General features: G+C 36.8%; 1 protein-coding gene across 2 annotated transcripts in view; it reads right to left on the bottom strand.

The window, feature by feature from the left end:
* LOC306845429 (kalirin-like) overlaps window positions 1–19832 on the bottom strand; it is an 85162-nt gene that overhangs the window by 63979 nt on the left and 1351 nt on the right. For both annotated transcript variants that reach the window (XM_079378217.1, XM_079378218.1), the window contains exons 2-8: window positions 5705–5797; window positions 5412–5526; window positions 4761–4953; window positions 3241–3741; window positions 1995–2117; window positions 1673–1864; window positions 189–320 (exon numbers count right to left, since the gene is read on the bottom strand). In XM_079378217.1, coding sequence (XP_079234343.1) covers window positions 189–320; window positions 1673–1864; window positions 1995–2117; window positions 3241–3741; window positions 4761–4953; window positions 5412–5526; window positions 5705–5797 — 1349 coding nt within the window. The remainder of the gene's footprint in view (window positions 1–188; window positions 321–1672; window positions 1865–1994; window positions 2118–3240; window positions 3742–4760; window positions 4954–5411; window positions 5527–5704; window positions 5798–19832) is intronic.

Genomic DNA, 19832 nt, shown 5'->3' with positions numbered 1-19832 from the left:
GTGTGGATTACTTGTGTATTATTGTGATGTTTTTATCAGCTGTTTGGATTCTCATTCTGACGGCACCCATTCACTGCAGAGGATCCACTAGTGAACAAGTGATTTCTCCAAATCTCCAACACAAAGCTTTGTAGGCTACATTTCATGTTAAAAAGGGTACAAAATAGAGCAGCTCCTCAAATGCTCACCTCTGTATATGCTGTGGTGACCTGCTCGTACAGATTCTGGTGGTTGTGAATGGCCATGTCAAGTTCTTGCGTCACTGTCGGCAAGCCGCCCTCACCGCATGACTTCACCCATCCCTCCATGCTGGTCAGAAACTAACAGAGAGAACACCCTTTTAAACTTTACAGCATAAGAAGTCCATGTAATAAAACCAGAGAGGACAGAGGTGCACAGTTGTACACACTCATTAAAAACAAGCTCAGACATAATTAAACAGAGTTGTTGAGGATCATACAAATTGGGGTCATAAATCAAAGACATGAAGAAGCTATGTGTGCACATTTAGACAAAGGAGTTATTAATGAAGAAACAGACGGAAACTGACAGGGGAGCTTAAAGTACAGTTGCATATAAAGGAAATTCAGAATTATAAAAAAAATGGATCAAATGAATTGAAATGAACCAAAGTAGTTGGAAAATAAAACATCAGTAAGTAAACAGTGGTAACAGGCAGCTGTTATAGTGAGGTGCTAAATTTGATTAAATAATTGCTTTTCTTGGTAATCTAATGCCGTCATAGTATGAATCAGCTATAACAAATCATATTTTTCACTTAAGTAGAACCACATGAAGCACTTTTTTAGGTTACCTCCCAAAACAGCTTGACAGCATAGAAATACTCAGGGTAAAATAATTACACTGGGGGTGTAAAATTGAAATGATGCATCACAATGCACCAATCTGGCCATGAAAATTTAATGCGTTCTTTCATACACACTGATTAAAATATTTCAATATAAATTGTAATGAAACATACCAAAATAACTGAATCAATCTTAATCAAATTAAACTGAGGCCAAATTTCTTCAGACTGATTGTTGACTTGACATTGTTAATAAAGAATCATAATCATCATTTTTTGCACTACTACATATACTGTAAAATAAAACAAAATAATAAAAAATAAAATAAATTATGAATAATACACATATCAAAATGATCATTTATATAAATATAAATTAAATATATATCAATTCAAATAATATTAATTAAAAATTAAATTAAATTAAAATGACCACCATTACATTTAAAAACCTTACTTTTAAACTGAAATCTTTCCAATTAATGAAACAGAACCCATAGACACAATTTTATATTATTTTTAATTTTCAAATAGCTCCCTCCCTATTAAAAATAACCAGCAAAAATGGCAGGTTCAAAATCATCATTACACGTTTCAAAATAAAAGGTGATAATGGACAAAAAACAATCAGATATAGTGGAAATGTCACTCATGACAAAGTCTCCAAATATAATGCAATAGTTTTCAATAGATTTGTATTGAAGTAAAATTAACAGGAAAGATAAAAAATAAGATATTATAAATGTGCAAAACATGGCTCTTTTGAAACAATCAAAGCTCAACATCAAAAATTGGAATAAAATGGGCAAGCTTCATGGGCTTCACAAAATATTTTGTGTCAAAAAAATAAATAAATTAGGCTACCTGTTCAGATTTCTGGTGGAACACAGAGGACATGGCCAAGATGGCACTACGCTCCTCCAGCGCTGAGGCAAAGCTCTTCCAGTCCTGATCCAGCTGACCAGAGATCTGCTGTATCTGAGCGGCAGCATAATGACCCGCCTCACAGAGCCGTGTCGCCACCGAGACAATACGCGAGATATTGACATACGCATTCTGAAAAGAGAGAAACACAATGGCAGAAGATAATCCCATTAAATTAGCAACAAGAAGACACAAAAGCTGTTCAATTTTGTCCAGTGTGAGTGTATCTAGGGTGTTTTCTTGAAGAATTCCTCCGTTGTACCATAGAGTTCATAGCAAAGTGGTCATGCTGGGTCTGTAGATCTGTTGCATGCTGGTAGCTCACGCCAATGTCTGTGTGGGTCTGCAGGAACAGCTCTTTATTGTGTCCGATCCATTCAAACATCTACAGAGAGAGAGAGAAACGGAGAGAAAAATGCTGCACTCACAGACAGTTTGGTCTCAGAACACCCTTCCAATGAGTTTACACCCAGACTTAAAAAGCAAACGATGACCACAGGCTGTAGATTACCATACTGGACCAATCAAGATTCACATTTGTACATAAATATTTACAAAGGCCCAGGCAAAATTTGCTTAACAGTCATTCTAGGGTTTTGGGTGATTTAACTCCCTGTTAGTGTTCTAGTGATCTACACGTGAACCTATAATATACACAGATTTTCTCTTTGGCTGATGTACAAGCAATAGCCCTTAGTGTTCTGGCTCTGGTGGAGCACAGATGGGCTCAGTCAGCAGGACCGGGGAGTGTGAGACTGCCTCTCCGTTTGGGTTTAAACGGCTTCCCGCAGACATCAGGCCACAGAAGGGAGTACAGTGAACATGCTATTATCATTCATTATTTACACTTTCACATGACCTTCACCCACAGTACTCTACTACCATTACATGATTTTTCTTTCATCGAGTCATGCTAAAAGTAGCTTTTTAAAAATGTGAGTAGTGTTTACTTGTGCAATATACTATAAATGTAAATGCAAGTGTGTATCTTTAGCTTGCTGCAGTTTAACTACATTAAAACAATTTTACTGCCACAATCGAACTAAAAATAGGGAATTCATTAATAAAATGTTGCCATAAAAAGTCATTAGAATGAATTTTTATTTTGTGAATTTTTATTTCATGTTTTTTATATATTTTATATTATTTTACAGTACAATAGTATTATTACTACAGTATAATATTAAAATATTTAAAATATGTTTGTATTAAATAAAAATAATAATATTAAATATGAAATTATATTATTACATTATTATTGAATATTATTATATTTAAAATTATTATTATTAAGTTTATAATTGAATAAAAATAATAGTATTTAAATACCTTAATAATAACGATAATAGTAATTAAAAATGTATTAAAATACACCTTTACAATTCTTGCTTTATGATTATATTTGCTCTAATAATTTTCATATTTGCTCTTTTTTCATTCCTGATAGTTTGTTCTTCCTTTGTTGTTTACTCTTCTCCATATTTCACACTTTTATTCTGTCCTCTAACCTTTTCTGCATCCTGCTCGTACAGCCGTAACTGAAAACACTGGTCCAGCTGCTGTTTGCGGTTGTGCCAGGCCTGTAGAAGGTGCTGCCGTGTAACTTGAAGTTTATCCAATAGAGCAGAAATCTTAGGTACTAAACTCTGGAAGTCTGCCCCACCAGAGAGCCTTCCGTCTCCCCCATCCCTGATCTTCTGAAGGAGCCGCTGTCCTTCATGGTCTAACTCATCCACCGGTGCCTTCGTCATAGTCTTCCTCAGTCGAGCGTGCTCCTCCAGGAGTTTCCGTGCTTCCTCTGCGTTTGTGGCCAGCTCCTGGCGAGAAAGCACCTCTTGCAGCTCCTCCAGCCGGGAGAGGAGGTGCAGAGCGCCTCCAGTGAACTCCTCAAGGGAAACACGGAGCTCAGTCCATTCCACATGGTTGTACTCCAGGGTCCCTTCCAGATCTCCAGTCAGCTGAGACGGGTCCACCAACTTAGTCAGACCTTCCACTGAAACCATACTGGTCTAAACGAAAAAAAGAACAACCACTGATGTACCAAATCATATATACATAAGGAATACCTGTGTATATAGTCCTTTGGTCACTTTTGCAACCAGAGAGAGTGATCAGGACATTGGCTCAGAGAGGTTTATTTTGTTATAATGAGCGACTGCACATTGTAAAATGTATTTACAAATGAATAAATGAAAATTATGGGTGCCGTATGTATCACGCCTATATCTAAATCTGCTAAATGCATTGCTGTGAACTGTAGATCAGTGGTAGGATTTTAATGATAAGGAAATAAATAATAAACAATATATTGGGTTCAGTTTTTTGTCTGTCTAATTATCTTTGTGGGATGGTTCTCATCAAATACTGATGTGATTAATTGTGATACGTTCAATAATAAGAACATGAAATAACTAATAAAGGGATTATGGAGTGATATGAAACATGAAATAAGCAGAGGAATGACAGTGGTCAGTCATACAGTTTAGCGGTCATTATAAAAAAATATAGTTTGATTGCTGCAGAATGATGACCAAATTATAACCAAGTTTTTAATATAATAAGGAATATAACAAATATTTATACACTACAGTTCACATTTTTGACGTCAATATTTTTAAAGAAATTAATGCTTTTATTCAGCAAGGATGCATTCAGTTGATTGAGCAAAGATTTTTTACATTACATTACAGAAAAGATTTTTACATTTAAAAAAATCTGTTCTTTTGAACTTCCTATTCATCAAATAATTCTGAATATATATAAATATTAAACAGTTTAAAATATTAAGCGTTTTCAACATTTGTAATAATAGGAAATGCTACTTCTATGTTCTATGTTACTATAGTCGCCTTAGTGACCATAAAAGAGATATGCCACAGTTAAAAAAATATTTTTGCAAGAACAGACACACAGCTTTGCACTGGCAAAACGTTTCATTTATGTCAGTTTTTGGATCATTACTTGTTTTGATAAAATCGATATGAAAGTTTATGTGGCTTTCTTATTAGACAAAATTCCATTTGTATACCTCAAAGGTGAACTTGGCACTGCCAAAGTTGGTCTTCTGCTTCTGCCAGAAGTTGTCTGGTTTGATAATGAGAGCGACGCAGATCTCAGCTGGAAACGACTCCTGTAGCGTCTTCAGCAATGGCTTGATTAGATCCCACTTCGAGCCACGCATGTCTACGATCACTGTAAACCCTCGTTTACTTACATCCTCACTGCACGGGATAAAGAGATTGAGAAAGTTAGAGGAAGACCAACAAATTAAAGCCGTCCAAGGAAATGTTAATAAAAATTATGCATACGGTATCTTCTGAACAATTGCTTAAACGTGCACAGTTCTGCATCAGTGAAGCTATATATTTTTTAGAGTTGCATCACATTGCATCAGAATGCCCTAAAGATCAAATAGATGCTCTAATCAAAGGCTTTATGCATCCATATCTCACCCTTTATATCTCAGACTTTAGCAATTATAATAATAATAAATTGTAGAGGTGCTGTAAGCAATTTCAACTGTTTTGATAAGATTTTTGAGGGCTAAATAAGCTGGCCTTTTATGCTGTTTACTGAGTGGATGTCCCAGAAACTGCTTTCTCGAGACACTTTTCTTCAGGGAAATCTTTCAGGCACATTTTAAGTGAGGTGTTCCAAATAAATGTTGGAATTTTATAACCTGGGCACAGTAGAGAGGTAGGTCACCAGTTTCCGCAAGTCTTCTTGTTTTATTCTGTCATGATTACTTCGTGCAGGGAATGTAAGGATGGGTCCCCCTCTCTTGTCTCTTCCTCCTGAAAAGAAGAGGAACGATTTATTACTAATTTTACTACTCAAAGCACTTCAATGGCCCTAATTACGGTAATACCCATGAGCCTGTGTGGGTGCGTGCTTAAGAGGGTGCTAAGACAAAGCTGTTCCACAGTGAATGAGTGTGTGTGTGTGTTTACAATGCAATTAAACATTTCCCACCTGAGACAAAGGCAACCTTCTCTCTTAAAACTGTTAGAACATCAGCCGCTTTTATTCCATCATTCCTAAGAGATCCTGATGAGAAAGACGGAACTGAGAGAGAAGGAAAAAAAGGAGAGAAAGAAAGGGATATAAAAGTTATATATAGACTCAGGGCTGTCACCACCATAGACAAAGAAGGAACCGCGCCTGCTCAAATTTTCAGAAGAGTGAATGAGAACTGAGAAGTGTCTTTCAAATGATTCTGAAAGGAAAAGTTCATCATTTAATCAACCTCATGTTGTTCATCTAAACCCAGCTGTTTAGTGCAAAATGAGATGCTAGAGATCATGTTCTTGCTGCTCTTTTCAATACAATAAACAAACCAAACCTGTAAGACCTTTGTTCATCTTCAGAACATAAATTAAGATATTCTTGATGAAATCCGAGAGCATTCTGACCCTGTATATACAGCAACGCAACTACCACGTTCAAGGCCCAGAAAGGTAGTAAGAACATCGTTAAAATAGTCCATATGACATCATCAACAATGATCTTATGGGTTTGGAATGACATGAAGGTGAGTAATTAATGACAGAATTTTCATTTTTAGGTGAACTATCCCTTTAAAAATGATGTGACATGTCTTGGTGTGTCATATTTGAAATGATACCAATCTTTTAATTACATGAGGGTGAGTAAATGATCTCAAACCTTTCATTTTGGGTAAAGTATCCCATTAAGTTATTATATGTGTAATACATGTACACGAATGCTAAAAAAAACATGGGCTCTTTCTTTTAAGGCAGGTGCAAATAGAGTTAGATCCTATTTACACTAAGTGAACACATAATAAAACATTATACAATAATAACATATTAAGTGTATGTTTATTAAAATAATAAATGGATGTAGCCTCCTTGGGACCTTACTTGTCCCTATTCCTAAAGGCCACAATAAACTTACGGCAAAGTTATTTTCGTGTTTTGTTTTTAGGAATAAAAAGAAGAAGAAAGGTATACTGTTAGCAAACATCCTGATGCCACACACGCTGCTGGAAGCGCATTTAGATGAATATGTACTTAAAATATATGCTGCGCACTTTCCTCTCAAAAACAAAATAAACACGAAGCAAAAATGACAACAGTGAGAAAACATCAGTTAAGAAAACATCTGATTATAGTGATGTGCATATGTTTGCAGTCAAGTCACATCCCATTTATAGAGGATGTGATATCATAGATTGCAGCTTTACAGTAGCCTATTAAACATGAAAAAGTGTCAATGTCGCTTTTAATAAGAACTACAACATTAATTTCCACTATAAAGGAGCTCTCCAGTGTGTTCATGTTTTACTTGCTGACGTCTGACCTTGACAGACTGAACAGAAAAAATGGACCAGAGGAGATTTCCATGTCAAAGAGCCCCAGAGCACACCTACTTATTATATAATCACCAAAGACCAATGGTAGTTTTAAGGTGTTTACAACCAGAGCAAGCGTTTCCAGAACGTTTGCCAGCTGTTTCGAACTTCCAAATGAACTCCAAGTGAACTTTGTCTGGCCTGATTTTGTTTGAAACGATGTCCCACCAGTTCTGTCATGACATTAGCATGGTAATATACATGGCAATGTTAATGCATTTAGTCTTGGCGGAATCGATTGGCTATGCTGCTGCTGCGGCAGAGCAAATACCGAGACTTACTACTGCCAATACATCCAGAGATATACTGCTGTGAGCATGTAGGAAATGCTGCTGCTGCACATGTAACCTGCAGTACATGAAATAACCCCCCATACATGAAATTAACAGATCTATACAGGTGGAGCTGGGGGAGGCGGAGGGTTTCTGAAGCCCACTGCAACTGCTACAACGAGCACTAGCCAAGTATTTGAATGCTGAGCAGCAAGCTCATTGGCTGCTGATGTGAAAAGAAACCAATCACCTGCGCCATGTGATTGATGGTGTAATTATATCAGATTTAGTTAGAACCTTTTGGCCTGTGCCATCTAGAGTTTCATGACAGAACTTTGCATTTTATTCTTTGATTTGATGTCTTAAAGCTCAACACTACACCTACCCCTAACCATACTAAACCTGCAGCAAATGTCCTGGAACAGAGGCACGGTTTTTAGCATGGTAATTATATGAGCTGCGAAGTGCTGCTGAAAGACACCACATCCAATTTCAATTATAGACCTATTCAATTCTGTTATTTCACTTTTATTTAGAAAAAGAAGTCTCTACAAACTGATATGTGATGGGAAAAGGGAGAAGAATGGCAGATTTAAAAAGGCAGATTCTGACTTTAATCGTTGACATCAAAAGCTAAATCCAAATTTATACTCCCTTCACCACAGTTCTTGTTAGCAAACAGTTTTTTGCTGTAATCACGTGTGGCTCAACCAGACAGTACTTGACAGAATTGGTGTAAATAGCCCTTGCCAATAAGGTGGGCTAATTGCACTTAGTGTAAATAGACACTGTTCTTTTATAGATAATATATGACAATTTTAGTTTAAACATTGTATGTACTACAGCATTGAATTCAAATGTGTGCAACTATAACACAAACACACTGCAACAACAGTTCTGTTCTTGGTAAATATATATATAAACAGAATGCTGTGTGGGCGTGCTACCAACATTGCTGCTTTCTACGTTTTGTATAAGGATCACTGGGGACACATGCATTCTGTAAACACTGAATGAAAGATAACAGTATTAAGAATAATACGGGCTTCATGGAAAATATAGTAGTAGGCCATAGTAGGTCGAGTGGGGGGCAGGGAGGCCCAGCTGTTGGCACGTCTCCTTCTGTTTAGATTCATTAATGGTGTAATCTGCCCGCTCTGTAATCCCATAGCTGACAGCTGGGCACTGAGACAGCCAGTGGGGAAAAGATCACACTTAAACACACATAGACAGCAGAAACACATACAGTATACACACAAGCTGCATGCTCACAGATGTGCAATATGCACTTGCTTACACACAAACAAATGCATGCTCACACACACACACACACACACACACTACTGTGCAGTACATCTGTTGAGTCTGTATGAGGCCTAAAAAGGTCTTTACACTGCTTATGTCTGCATTTTATTGCTCTTGCTCGCTCTCGTCTGCAGACTGCATAAACTATTAAACCTGAGTGGAAGAGTTTGATGCTGAACATGGCATGTTAAATTTACTGTGAGAACTTACTTTCCCCAGCTCCTGCTAGAGGGCAGATGCTATTTCACACTCTCACTCACACATAAATGAGGACAAGGCTGCTTAAACACTCTTGAATACAGTCATTTCTCATTTACATCTATCTGATCTGGCTTATTGTGTGGTGACAACCTTGTCCAAGGTTCAGTGAAGTGTAGGGGAAGTAAATTTTCCAACGCTCACAAGAAATATGTATTTACACTACAGTTTAAAAGTTTGGGGTTGGTAAGAATTATCTTTTTTTATAATGAAGTCTCTCATGATCGCACAGGTTGCATTTATTTGATCAAAAATAGTGTAAAAATAGGAATATTGTTATTATTAATTTAAAATAACGGTTGTCTATTTTAACATATTTTAAAACGTCATTTATTCCTGTGATGGTGCAGCTGAATTTTCAGCATCATTACTCCGGTCTTCAGTGTCACATGATCCTTCAGAAATCATTATAATGTGCTGATTTGCTACTCAAAAAACATTTCGGATTATTATCAATGTTTAAAACAGTTGTGCTGTTTAATTATTCTGTGGAAACAATGTTTTTGGTGGATATATTTTTTAGGATTCTTTAATGAATAGAAAGATTGAAAGAAGAAAAACAATAATGCCTAACAATAATTAATCACAACAAAAGCATTACAAAATGCGGTCCATGCAACTGATGCTGTATAATCTTTAAAAGTCTTCTAAAGCCATATGACAGCTTCGTGTGAAAAACAGAATGAAAATCTTGACATCTATCACTGTTCATGAATTTACTGACCCAGTTCACAGATCAGTACATTTGTGTTTCACAAAACAAAGAAAGTCAACGTGCAGCAACATGTAAGTGAGAAGATGATAAAAGAATTCTCATTTTTTGTGTTGACTAATATACAAAACTAACATGTTAGAATAAACCATCCCAGATCAAATGCTCTTCATCAAACCAAATTTTATGTTTTTTAACAGGACGCTGCATAATCGATTCACATACTAGTGTACAGCAAATTCAGTCAGTGTCATACATTAACATCAAATGTGCCCAGATTATGTAATATTTTTGGATATTTAAAGTGTGGATACATGAATGTTTTTGGCCTAGTATTGCCCACAAGCTCTTGCACAACAAAAGAGGCTCTGTTCCAAAACCTACTGATCTGCCTCACTGCCTACTGTGAGTCTGCTTTCTAAAGCAACGTCCAAGCTGAGATGGAACTTGAGTGACTGATTTGTAATGTTCTGCATAGGTAGCATTGTCGTACATCACACTAATAGCAAAGCAGACGCTACTCACAATTGATTCCAAAGGAGTTTTACATTAGCATACTGCTATGCTAACAACATTACTTTAACAAGCATATCAGTATTCTTCAGTGTATTTCTTTACATTTATTTTTAGTTTTGCTGCATTGCAATTCCTTGCCTTCTTTCAACGTTTCAGTTCATTTCTAGCAGTTTTAAAATGCATTAATCTAAGTTACGTAATAATGAATTTAGCCAGATGCTAATGTTTACATGCAATCAGTATGCAACAAGATAGTCCATGGAAGCAAGGTGCAATTTTATTGTATGTGTGTCTGTCTTACAGTACTTTTCCATCATCAGCAAAGTACTTGTAGTGCCTAATATAACTATGCAAATTGGGACGCAGCTTATTACCAAATTTGATCGACCATGTTGCTTCCAAGTTAAACTTTGAAGCACTAAAACACATGCAAAACATGCATTATGTATTCCTAGAGTATTTGAAACAGTATCATTATTTTCCACAAAACTAAAAACAAAGGTGTACTCTTGACAAAAATGCTGGATTGCTGCTTTACCCAGCAGAACCAGGGACCGTTGCAAGCTTTGTGAATACTGCAGATAGATTTGTAACATCTAAGATGTCAGATGAAAGGACACAGGCATTACTGAGATGCCATGAGATTATCCACTGCATACAAAGTGCAGTATCCATATTTCATAAGGATGCCATGTACTGTTTTCTGCATGTTTTATGAGATCTTCATCATGTATGCTTCACGTGAGTACAGTATAGGTTTGAGACTGTATGCAATGCGGAATAACTCTGTGCATATTCACTGAACATCAGCAAAAGAATCACTGAGCTCACACTGACACCCATAATGAAACCTGATAAGAGGGTTGGGATATGAAGCATTCTGAACTTCCCATGTTACAGGTCAGGGTGTATCCACATAAACAGTAACACAAAGCTCACAGAAGTACCAGGAAACAGCCTGCTCTGTGCAACTACTAAATGAAACCAATCCTGCCAAAAAGTTGCCAAATGGCCCCACAGAATCGAATCTTGCCAAGGACAGCAAGAACAGTGACAGGGCCAGAAAGCTACAATTATGGCCCTTACAGTCCTGGGAAGTCAGAAAACAATGGCTGGCTGAGGTTTGGTGTTAGTATGAACTATTGTGTAAGTCTAAGCTGTGAGATCAGAACTGGTCCCAGTCCAATAACACTGGCCTGTGATCTCATATAACCTAATTTTATAGGTGCCTGGCTATTCAGGGGAATGTAGGTTTGAATGGGGCATGGGGGCTATTTTCACAAGTGTTGCTTTGTGCTTAGAAATACCCAACACAAATCGACTACGAGGCTAAAAACGGAAAGATTACTTGAAACAGCTCATCAAATATCAAAATCAACTACACAAAAAACCTTAGGGAGCAGAAGAAGGCTTAAAGAGCCTAAAAGGAATGAAACAATATCTTTAATATTTTAAGATGAATCGCATATTCCAACAAATCTAAAAATAATCTCTATAACACTTGTGTAAATCATACTCTGGTGAAAGCCTGTGATTCAAAGCTGAAATGTGTAATGTCATCAAACAGTCTGTTAACGTCTGATGATATCTTTGAATAGGCAGATGGCTTTGAAATATTACATAGATATACAACAATGGCATGTGGTGGACATCTGAAATGAAGTCCCTTGGGATTGGCTTTTTTTAGCCCAATGTAAATTCTTGTTCTATTCCGTATTTCTCCAATTTCACATGCAGTTTGTGGGTTAACAGCATATGGAATACAATCTACCTTACATTATCAAGAAGCAACCAATTCTCTAATATTATGTTTAGTATGTGTATACTAACAAGATACAGTATTTCACCATTATGTTGCTTCTAAACACATCTTTTGAAACACACAATAGGTTTAATAAAGCCCAAGGTTTCTGTCTCTCCATTCAAAGGATTTTGGAGGTCAAAACTCTAAACTGTATGTTGATTTGCTGCACTTGTCCAACTGAACATTTTCAGTAAATATAGAATTTTTAACCTCCAAAACCTTTTTAATCTAGAAGAATGAGACATACAGTAAAGGTCTCGTAAAACAAATCCATATGAATCGAGCAGTTTAATCCAAGTCTTGAGAAGAGATATGATTGCTTTACATGATGAACAGATTAAAATGTGACATATCATGAAAATCTGACTTTTTCCATATTTAAGTGCTATAATCGTGTCCCCGGTACATCTACCAGCACAGTAAACGTGAAAAAGTACAACCCAGTAAATTGTTTTTGGTAAGCCTTTCTGTGCAAGCTTGTGAAAAAATGATTGAGTCAGATTTCGCTCCCCTTGTGACATAGAAAGGGGGAGAAAAAGGGGAAAAATATTATTATTATAATATTACTGCCCCTTAATCTGCAAGTTTCCACCCACAGCAGTCTTTGGCTGCACTGATGAGCACAGAACACTTTTTAGAGCCCTAGCCTTGCCAGACAAGAAAGCAGTAAATTTATTGATTTATTTACTGAATATTTCATTGCTGCCACACAGTCTGACACAGATCTAATATAAACATACAATTTCTTTCCCAGCTGTTCACAGACATAACTGACTGTTTGTGTTTTTAACATAAACTTGTGTGTATTTGACAGTTTAAGCTCAATAAGACATGAAAGAGAACTTAGTTTAGTACTCACTGGTCGTGGGACAGTCACTTTCTGTCTTTCCACATGCTTTGGATGTGTGCACTCAGAAAACCACATATCAGAAGTTTAAACCAGTGGTTCTCAAAGTGTTGTACGTGAGCTTCCTCTAGTCTAGTGGTACGCAGAGGAATCTCTGAATTAAATATAATTTTTTTTTTTTTTTTTTTGCCTGATTTTTAAAATTGCTTTAAATGGGAGCGTCTTTTTCATGCTGAGCACTCGGGCGTTCTTTTCTTGGCGCCGAGAGTTGAAGAATGTTTGGGTAAAAACTTAGCACTCATCACTGTCACTTTTTAGTCAGCTAACCAATCACAGTGGAGAAGGGGCGGGACTGATACCGTCACACCCTCTGGAGTACCGTAATTGTTATGAAAAATAATGCTTGGAGAAACATATCATTCGCGATGCGTCTGCCATATTACTTCAGCGGATATTCCATATCATAGCAACCACAGCGTCTCAACTGAAAAAACAAAACAAAAATACGCTGCCCTCTCAAGCTGGATTTATACTTTCGCCTGTCTCCGTTTCGCGAGCCTCCGCTGACTGCACGTGCACCTTCCCAAACGGACGAGGCTTTTATACTTGTTGCGTTCGGTGTTCAAGCGCTCAGAGTTGGGCGTTTTCAGCTGGCTTTTGCGGCCTGATTGTCGTTACTTGCAGCTACACATACAACCTGTGTTAACTTTTTCTTTTTAATCAAGTACTTTTTTATTTAAAAGTTAAATAAAAACTGTACTGTACTTAAATATTAAATGAAAATTTATTGTAGCTACTTAAAAGTGAAATAAAAACTGTAAGTTACTGTACTTAAATGTTAAGAAGGGTACATTTTCATTTAATCTTTATTTAAGTACAGTTTTTTAACATTTAAGTACAGTACAGTTTTTATTTCACTTTTAGGTACAATATATTTTAATTTAATTAAGTTTTTTATTTACTTGGAAGTAAGCACAGTGCAGTATTAATGTTCAAACTGTGTATTTACAATGTTTTAAGAGGCTGACAGTAATAAATATTCTTATTAGGAATAAAATGGATTGTTTTTGTTGTTGTTGTTTTTAACTGTGCATAGTGGCACTGCATTTTAATGTTGGTCATAATGGTGGTACTTGGAAAGCCAAATACTTTCTGAGGTGGTACTTGGTGTAAAAAGTTTGAGAATCACTGGTTTAAACTAATATACAGGTCCTTCTCAAAAAATTAGCATATTGTGATAAAGTTCATTATTTTCTGTAATGTACTGATAAACATTAGACTTTCATATATTTTAGATTCATTACAACACAACTGAAGTAGTTCAAGCCTTTTATTGTTTTAATATTGATGATTTTGGCATACAGCTCATGAAAACCCAAAATTTAAAAAAATTAGCATATCATGAAAAGGTTCTCTAAACGAGCTATTAACCTAATCATCTGAATCAACTAATTAACTCTAAACACCTGCAAAAGATTCCTGAGGCTTTTAAAAACTCCCAGCCTGGTTCATTACTGAAAACCGCAATCATGGGTAAGACTGCCGACCTGACTGCTGTCCAGAAGGCCATCATTGACACCCTCAAGCAAGAGGGTAAGACACAGAAAGAAATTTCTGAACGAATAGGCTGTTCCCAGAGTGCTGTATCAAGGCACCTCAGTGGGAAGTCTGTGGGAAGGAAAAAGTGTGGCAGAAAACGCAGCACAACGAGAAGAGGTGACCGGACCCTGAGGAAGATTGTGGAGAAGGACCGATTCCAGACCTTGGGGGACCTGCGGAAGCAGTGGACTGAGTCTGGAGTAGAAACATCCAGAGCCACCGTGTACAGGCGTGTGCAGGAAATGGGCTACAGGTGCCGCATTCCCCAGGTCAAGCCACTTTTGAACCAGAAACAGCGGCAGAAGCGCCTGACCTGGGCTACAGAGAAGCAGCACTGGACTGTTGCTCAGTGGTCCAAAGTACTTTTTTCGGATGAAAGCAAATTTTGCATGTCATTCGGAAATCAAGGTGCCAGAGTCTGGAGGAAGACTGGGGAGAGGGAAATGCCAAAATGCCTGAAGTCCAGTGTCAAGTACCCACAGTCAGTGATGGTCTGGGGTGCCATGTCAGCTGCTGGTGTTGGTCCACTGTGTTTTATCAAGGGCAGGGTCAATGCAGCTAGCTATCAGGAGATTTTGGAGCACTTCATGCTTCCATCTGCTGAAAAGCTTTATGGAGATGATTTAATTTTTCAGCACGACCTGGCACCTGCTCACAGTGCCAAAACCACTGGTAAATGGTTTACTGACCATGGTATTACTGTGCTCAATTGGCCTGCCAACTCTCCTGACCTGAACCCCATAGAGAATCTGTGGGATATTGTGAAGAGAAAGTTGAGAGACGCAAGACCCAACACTCTGGATTAGCTTAAGGCCGCTATCGAAGCATCCTGGGCCTCCATAACACCTCAGCAGTGCCACAGGCTGATTGCCTCCATGCCACGCCGCATTGAAGCAGTCATTTCTGCAAAAGGATTCCCGACCAAGTATTGAGTGCATAACTGAACATAATTATTTGAAGGTTGACTTTTTTTTGTATTAAAAACACTTTTCTTTTATTGGTCGGATGAAATATGCTAATTTTTTGAGATAGGAATTTTGGGTTTTCATGAGCTGTATGCCAAAATCATCAATATTAAAACAATAAAAGGCTTGAACTACTTCAGTTGTGTTGTAATGAATCTAAAATGTATGAAAGTCTAATGTTTATCAGTACATTACAGAAAATAATGAACTTTATCACAATATGCAAATTTTTTGAGAAGGACCTGTATTTTAAAACACATGATTTCAGTGTGATAGACATGGTAAACAAAACCAAACCGATGTTTTTTTGGTAAGTATCTGAGGCACCAGCTGTAAAAGCGCAGCCCTAATCTGGAAAAGGGGGCGGGGAACAGCAGCTCATTTGCATTTACAGAGACATGCACAAAAACAGTGTGTTTCTGCTTCTACTCAAAATGGGCATTTTCAAAATGATATAATAAATGATCTGTGGGGTATTTTGAAATGAAACTTCACAGACACATTCTGGGGACACCTGAGACTTACATTACATATTGTAAAAAGGGGCGTAATAGGTTTCGTTTAATTTAGGCTTTTATTTAAATCTAAACAATGACCATCACACATACATAAAGCACATCACATATGGTGAACACGGAAGCTCCAACGTGCGTTTGATGGACGAGAACCAAAGACGTTTGTTCTAGCATGTGACACACACAACTTAAATGGTGACAGAGTTCAAATTTTTGGGCGAACTATCCCTGTAGTTTATTGAAAGTCACATAAAAGTCCCTTAAAGATTTTCTATAGAAACCGTTTCAATCAGTGCATTGCCAACAAATGACAGGAAGAAGAAGTATTGTAATGAAAAAGTGGCAGCTGAGTTGTCCCTAATGGATATAATCCAAAAATACTTCTGAAATTGATTTCACTGTCTCATTGCCAACATAATCACGGAATGTACCTATTCTGCTCAGAGAACTCCAGTCCTGAGCAGGAATCTTGGCAACAGTTGCTACAGCAACCCCTCTGGCCCGCATTCAGTAGAGATGGTCTGCTGAAGATGAAGTGTGTGGTTCAAGGTTTGCCTCTCTGAAGACCATGTTTCAAATTTTAAGCACAGTCATCTTCTGTGTGGAACGAGGTGTAGAGGGTAAAATCCATATGTTCAGGGATTACAGTAAATCATAATAGCACAGGTCGCGGTTTTGCTTTGTGGTCTAGTTGCTGAAGATAACACTTTTTCGATATCAGTGCTCAGTAAAATATGTTCAGTAAGCAGCAAGTTCTTTTGCCACTTTTGAGCCTTCTATCTTATAACTACAGTAACTAAAGTAGTAACACTTTACTTTGCTGTTCATTTTCCTGCACAGTTTTTCAGTTTCTTTTTATGCTTGGAAGATGAACTTTACAAATTAAAAACAATGTGATATGACACCTAAGGTCATGTCATTATCAAGTTCCAACAGATTTCCTGAGGATGAAACCTGATCTCCACTAATTTTCAAACTTGTGTACTATTGCACTCATGGAAATGGAGACACACTTTCTAGTTCATTGTGTGATGACACACGCAAAGGAAGCTGCATAACAAGTTCACGAGTTTTTTTTTTCTGGTTGACTGGCCACAACCTCAACAATTTGTTTCCACAGAACACAGTTACAAGCAAAACATCCTGGATTTTCACTCCAAAAGACAGAACTACAATTATTCACTTACTAAGGTCACTAAGTCAGGGACATGCTCATGTTATGATTAGTGGACATTACAGACTTACGATGTTCACTTAGCAGACCACAAAAAAGCAGAAATAATCCCAAAGTTTTTAATTGAAGGAAGAACCTAGGCTATATCTAGAGACCCAAATATAACAGGCAAATGGAGATGTACTTTTCAAAAAGAAAAAGGATTACAGAACTCGCTCCTCCACTGTGAATAAATCGCCATCCGAATCCATGAGTTTTATCACTGAGGTGATATGTAAATTCATTTTTACACACGTCCATATGAGAAACAATTACCGTCCGAATCGGGCTTATGTTCACACGAATCATTCGTGATTCAGCTTCACCTCCCGAAGAAGTGAGTATAAGTTTTTTTAATGAATTTAGCAAATAGCCTTTCCAAATAATGTGCTAGTTAGCAAGTTTCACGATGAATGCGGCTAAACTTTACAGTCTCTCAGAGAACTGCGTGTCACCCCACAGAGGGAGAGGGGCGGGGATAGCAGAGCTCATTAGCTTTTAAAGGGAAATGCATTGAAATGGCTTGCGGTGAAAAGAGCTGTTTTTGACAGGGTAAAAGGGTGTTGTTTTATACTAACACTGGGAAATTTTAACAAAAGTATGTTATAGACTTTTCATTAAGACCCTAAAGAATCATATCAACTTGTGGAAAATGGGCATCTGATGATCCCTTTAAGGTAACTTATCCAATTAACAGCATTTTTTCAGTTTTGTTTTCTCTTAAAACATTTTATGTTTATTTAAAAACTGCTTGTTGGAGCTAAGAAATCATGTCACAACAATCTACACACATCCATTCTCTGGCAAATCTCAACCTTTATATGTCAAAATGCTTAAATGAGAAACTACGGCCTAGTTACTTTTTAAATTCTGCAAAGCATGAGCCACCAGAACCATAATAGCCATTTAAAAGATTAGAAATCATTAAGAGATAAAGATTGTCCTCACACATGACCACACATACATCTACTCTAATGACATCCTACAACATTACATTTTCAAAAAATATATTTGACTATGATTTCATTGGTTAATATCAGATATTACCACATTACAGGCAACCATAACATTTTGGCCTTACCCTGAGCAAGAGAAACCCACAAGCTAAGCAGCTTAAAATGATTATAGCAATACACAAGGGACCCTTCTTGGTTTTTAGGGCAGCTCTCTGTCAACCCCAGTTACTGTGGGCGTTTACTACATTCAATTACTTTGAAATAAATCAACTTATTTGCCAACTTACATAATAGCTTTCCAAATAGCTGTATCTTAAATTTTTTGTACAATGTTCAAATGGTATTAAATCTATCTATTCTATCTATCTATCTATCTATCTATCTATCTATCTATCTATCTATCTATCTATCTATCTATCTATCTATCTATCTATCTATCTATCTATCTATCTATCTATCTGTCTATCTATCTATCTATCTATCTGTGGACTCGTGTAAGATGTAATGAGTTGATTCATGTTCATAAACCAACATTCAAGCTCTGTTTCATTCTGCCTCCCTCTTACACCTCAAACAAGACCCCAGATGAGTGTCTGCAGGGATGCTGTGCATGAATGAGACGCTCGTCCCCACCCAGTGATTGTGATCTCCCACATTGGCACAGCGGTGTCTGTCTCCGCCGCCCTCTCTCAGTGTCTGACATCCTTGCGGACAAGGGACAACCTGATTCCCAGACGTCCAATCCTATGCACAGGATTATCCCACCCAGTGTGATCATGCTAATCCGATGAAGAGAGCAGAAATACAGGCACTATCAGACGGTGAATATGTTGGATAACAGCGCAGGGGGTGTGGGAGGAACGTGCCAGAGAATCTCAATCATAGGAGGAGATACTCAGAGTCTGCCCTGTGCACACACCTCCTGCTAACTGACAAATCAGAGAGACAGACTGACACTCGTCGGGCCATATGAGTGCTGTAATTATAGGGTTTGCTTTTAAATATATAGATAAAAAATTGTCTTAAAATCAAACACTGCAAAAATTGGTTCATATAGTTACTCTACTTTGTCTCGTTTTCAAATACAGATATCTAAACATTCCTAAATCAAGATAAATTTAATTAAGAATCAAAATTACATAAGAGATAAAGTATTTTCTGAAAAAGGTATTTATAAATGTAAATGTAATTAAGTGACTTTATGTTTAAAAAATAGGAAAAATATGCAAAAGGGGTTTAAAAAAATAAACTTGTTTTCTCTTTGAATTAAGTTTAAAAATCTTCGTGTCTAAAATTCCAATATAATATTTTTCTAGCTGATGCATAAAAAGTGAACACAGTAAACCACACTGACATAGATTAATGTAATATCCATATGAATATATGAATGCAATTTAAAAAAATAAATAAAATGGTTAAAATGTGACTTTGTTAAAACAAAAGCATTTTTATATGAATTTTAGATTGGAGCACTTCATGTGTTTCAAAATTTGTAATTTTATGCAATTTATACTTTATTTATAATTTATGCTATTTATGGTATTATCTAATATGGTATTAAACAAAACTGGTAATATTTTGGATATTTTTGTATATGTTACATATTGCATTTTTGCTTTGGCATTAAATGTTTCGTACTTAGTAATTGTTTAACAGTTTAAATGTGCAATGGCAGATTCTCAGTGTGACAGCTTCTCATATAATTTGACCCGATACTGGGGCATGTTGTCACAAATGTGGGTCATTATGGGTTAAATTAATTGT

This window comes from Barbus barbus (genome assembly GCF_936440315.1).
Source record: "Barbus barbus genome assembly, chromosome: 25".
Taxonomy (NCBI): domain Eukaryota; kingdom Metazoa; phylum Chordata; class Actinopteri; order Cypriniformes; family Cyprinidae; genus Barbus; species Barbus barbus.
Note: the sequence above shows the minus strand (reverse complement) of the source record. Positions and strands in the feature narration are given on the sequence as shown.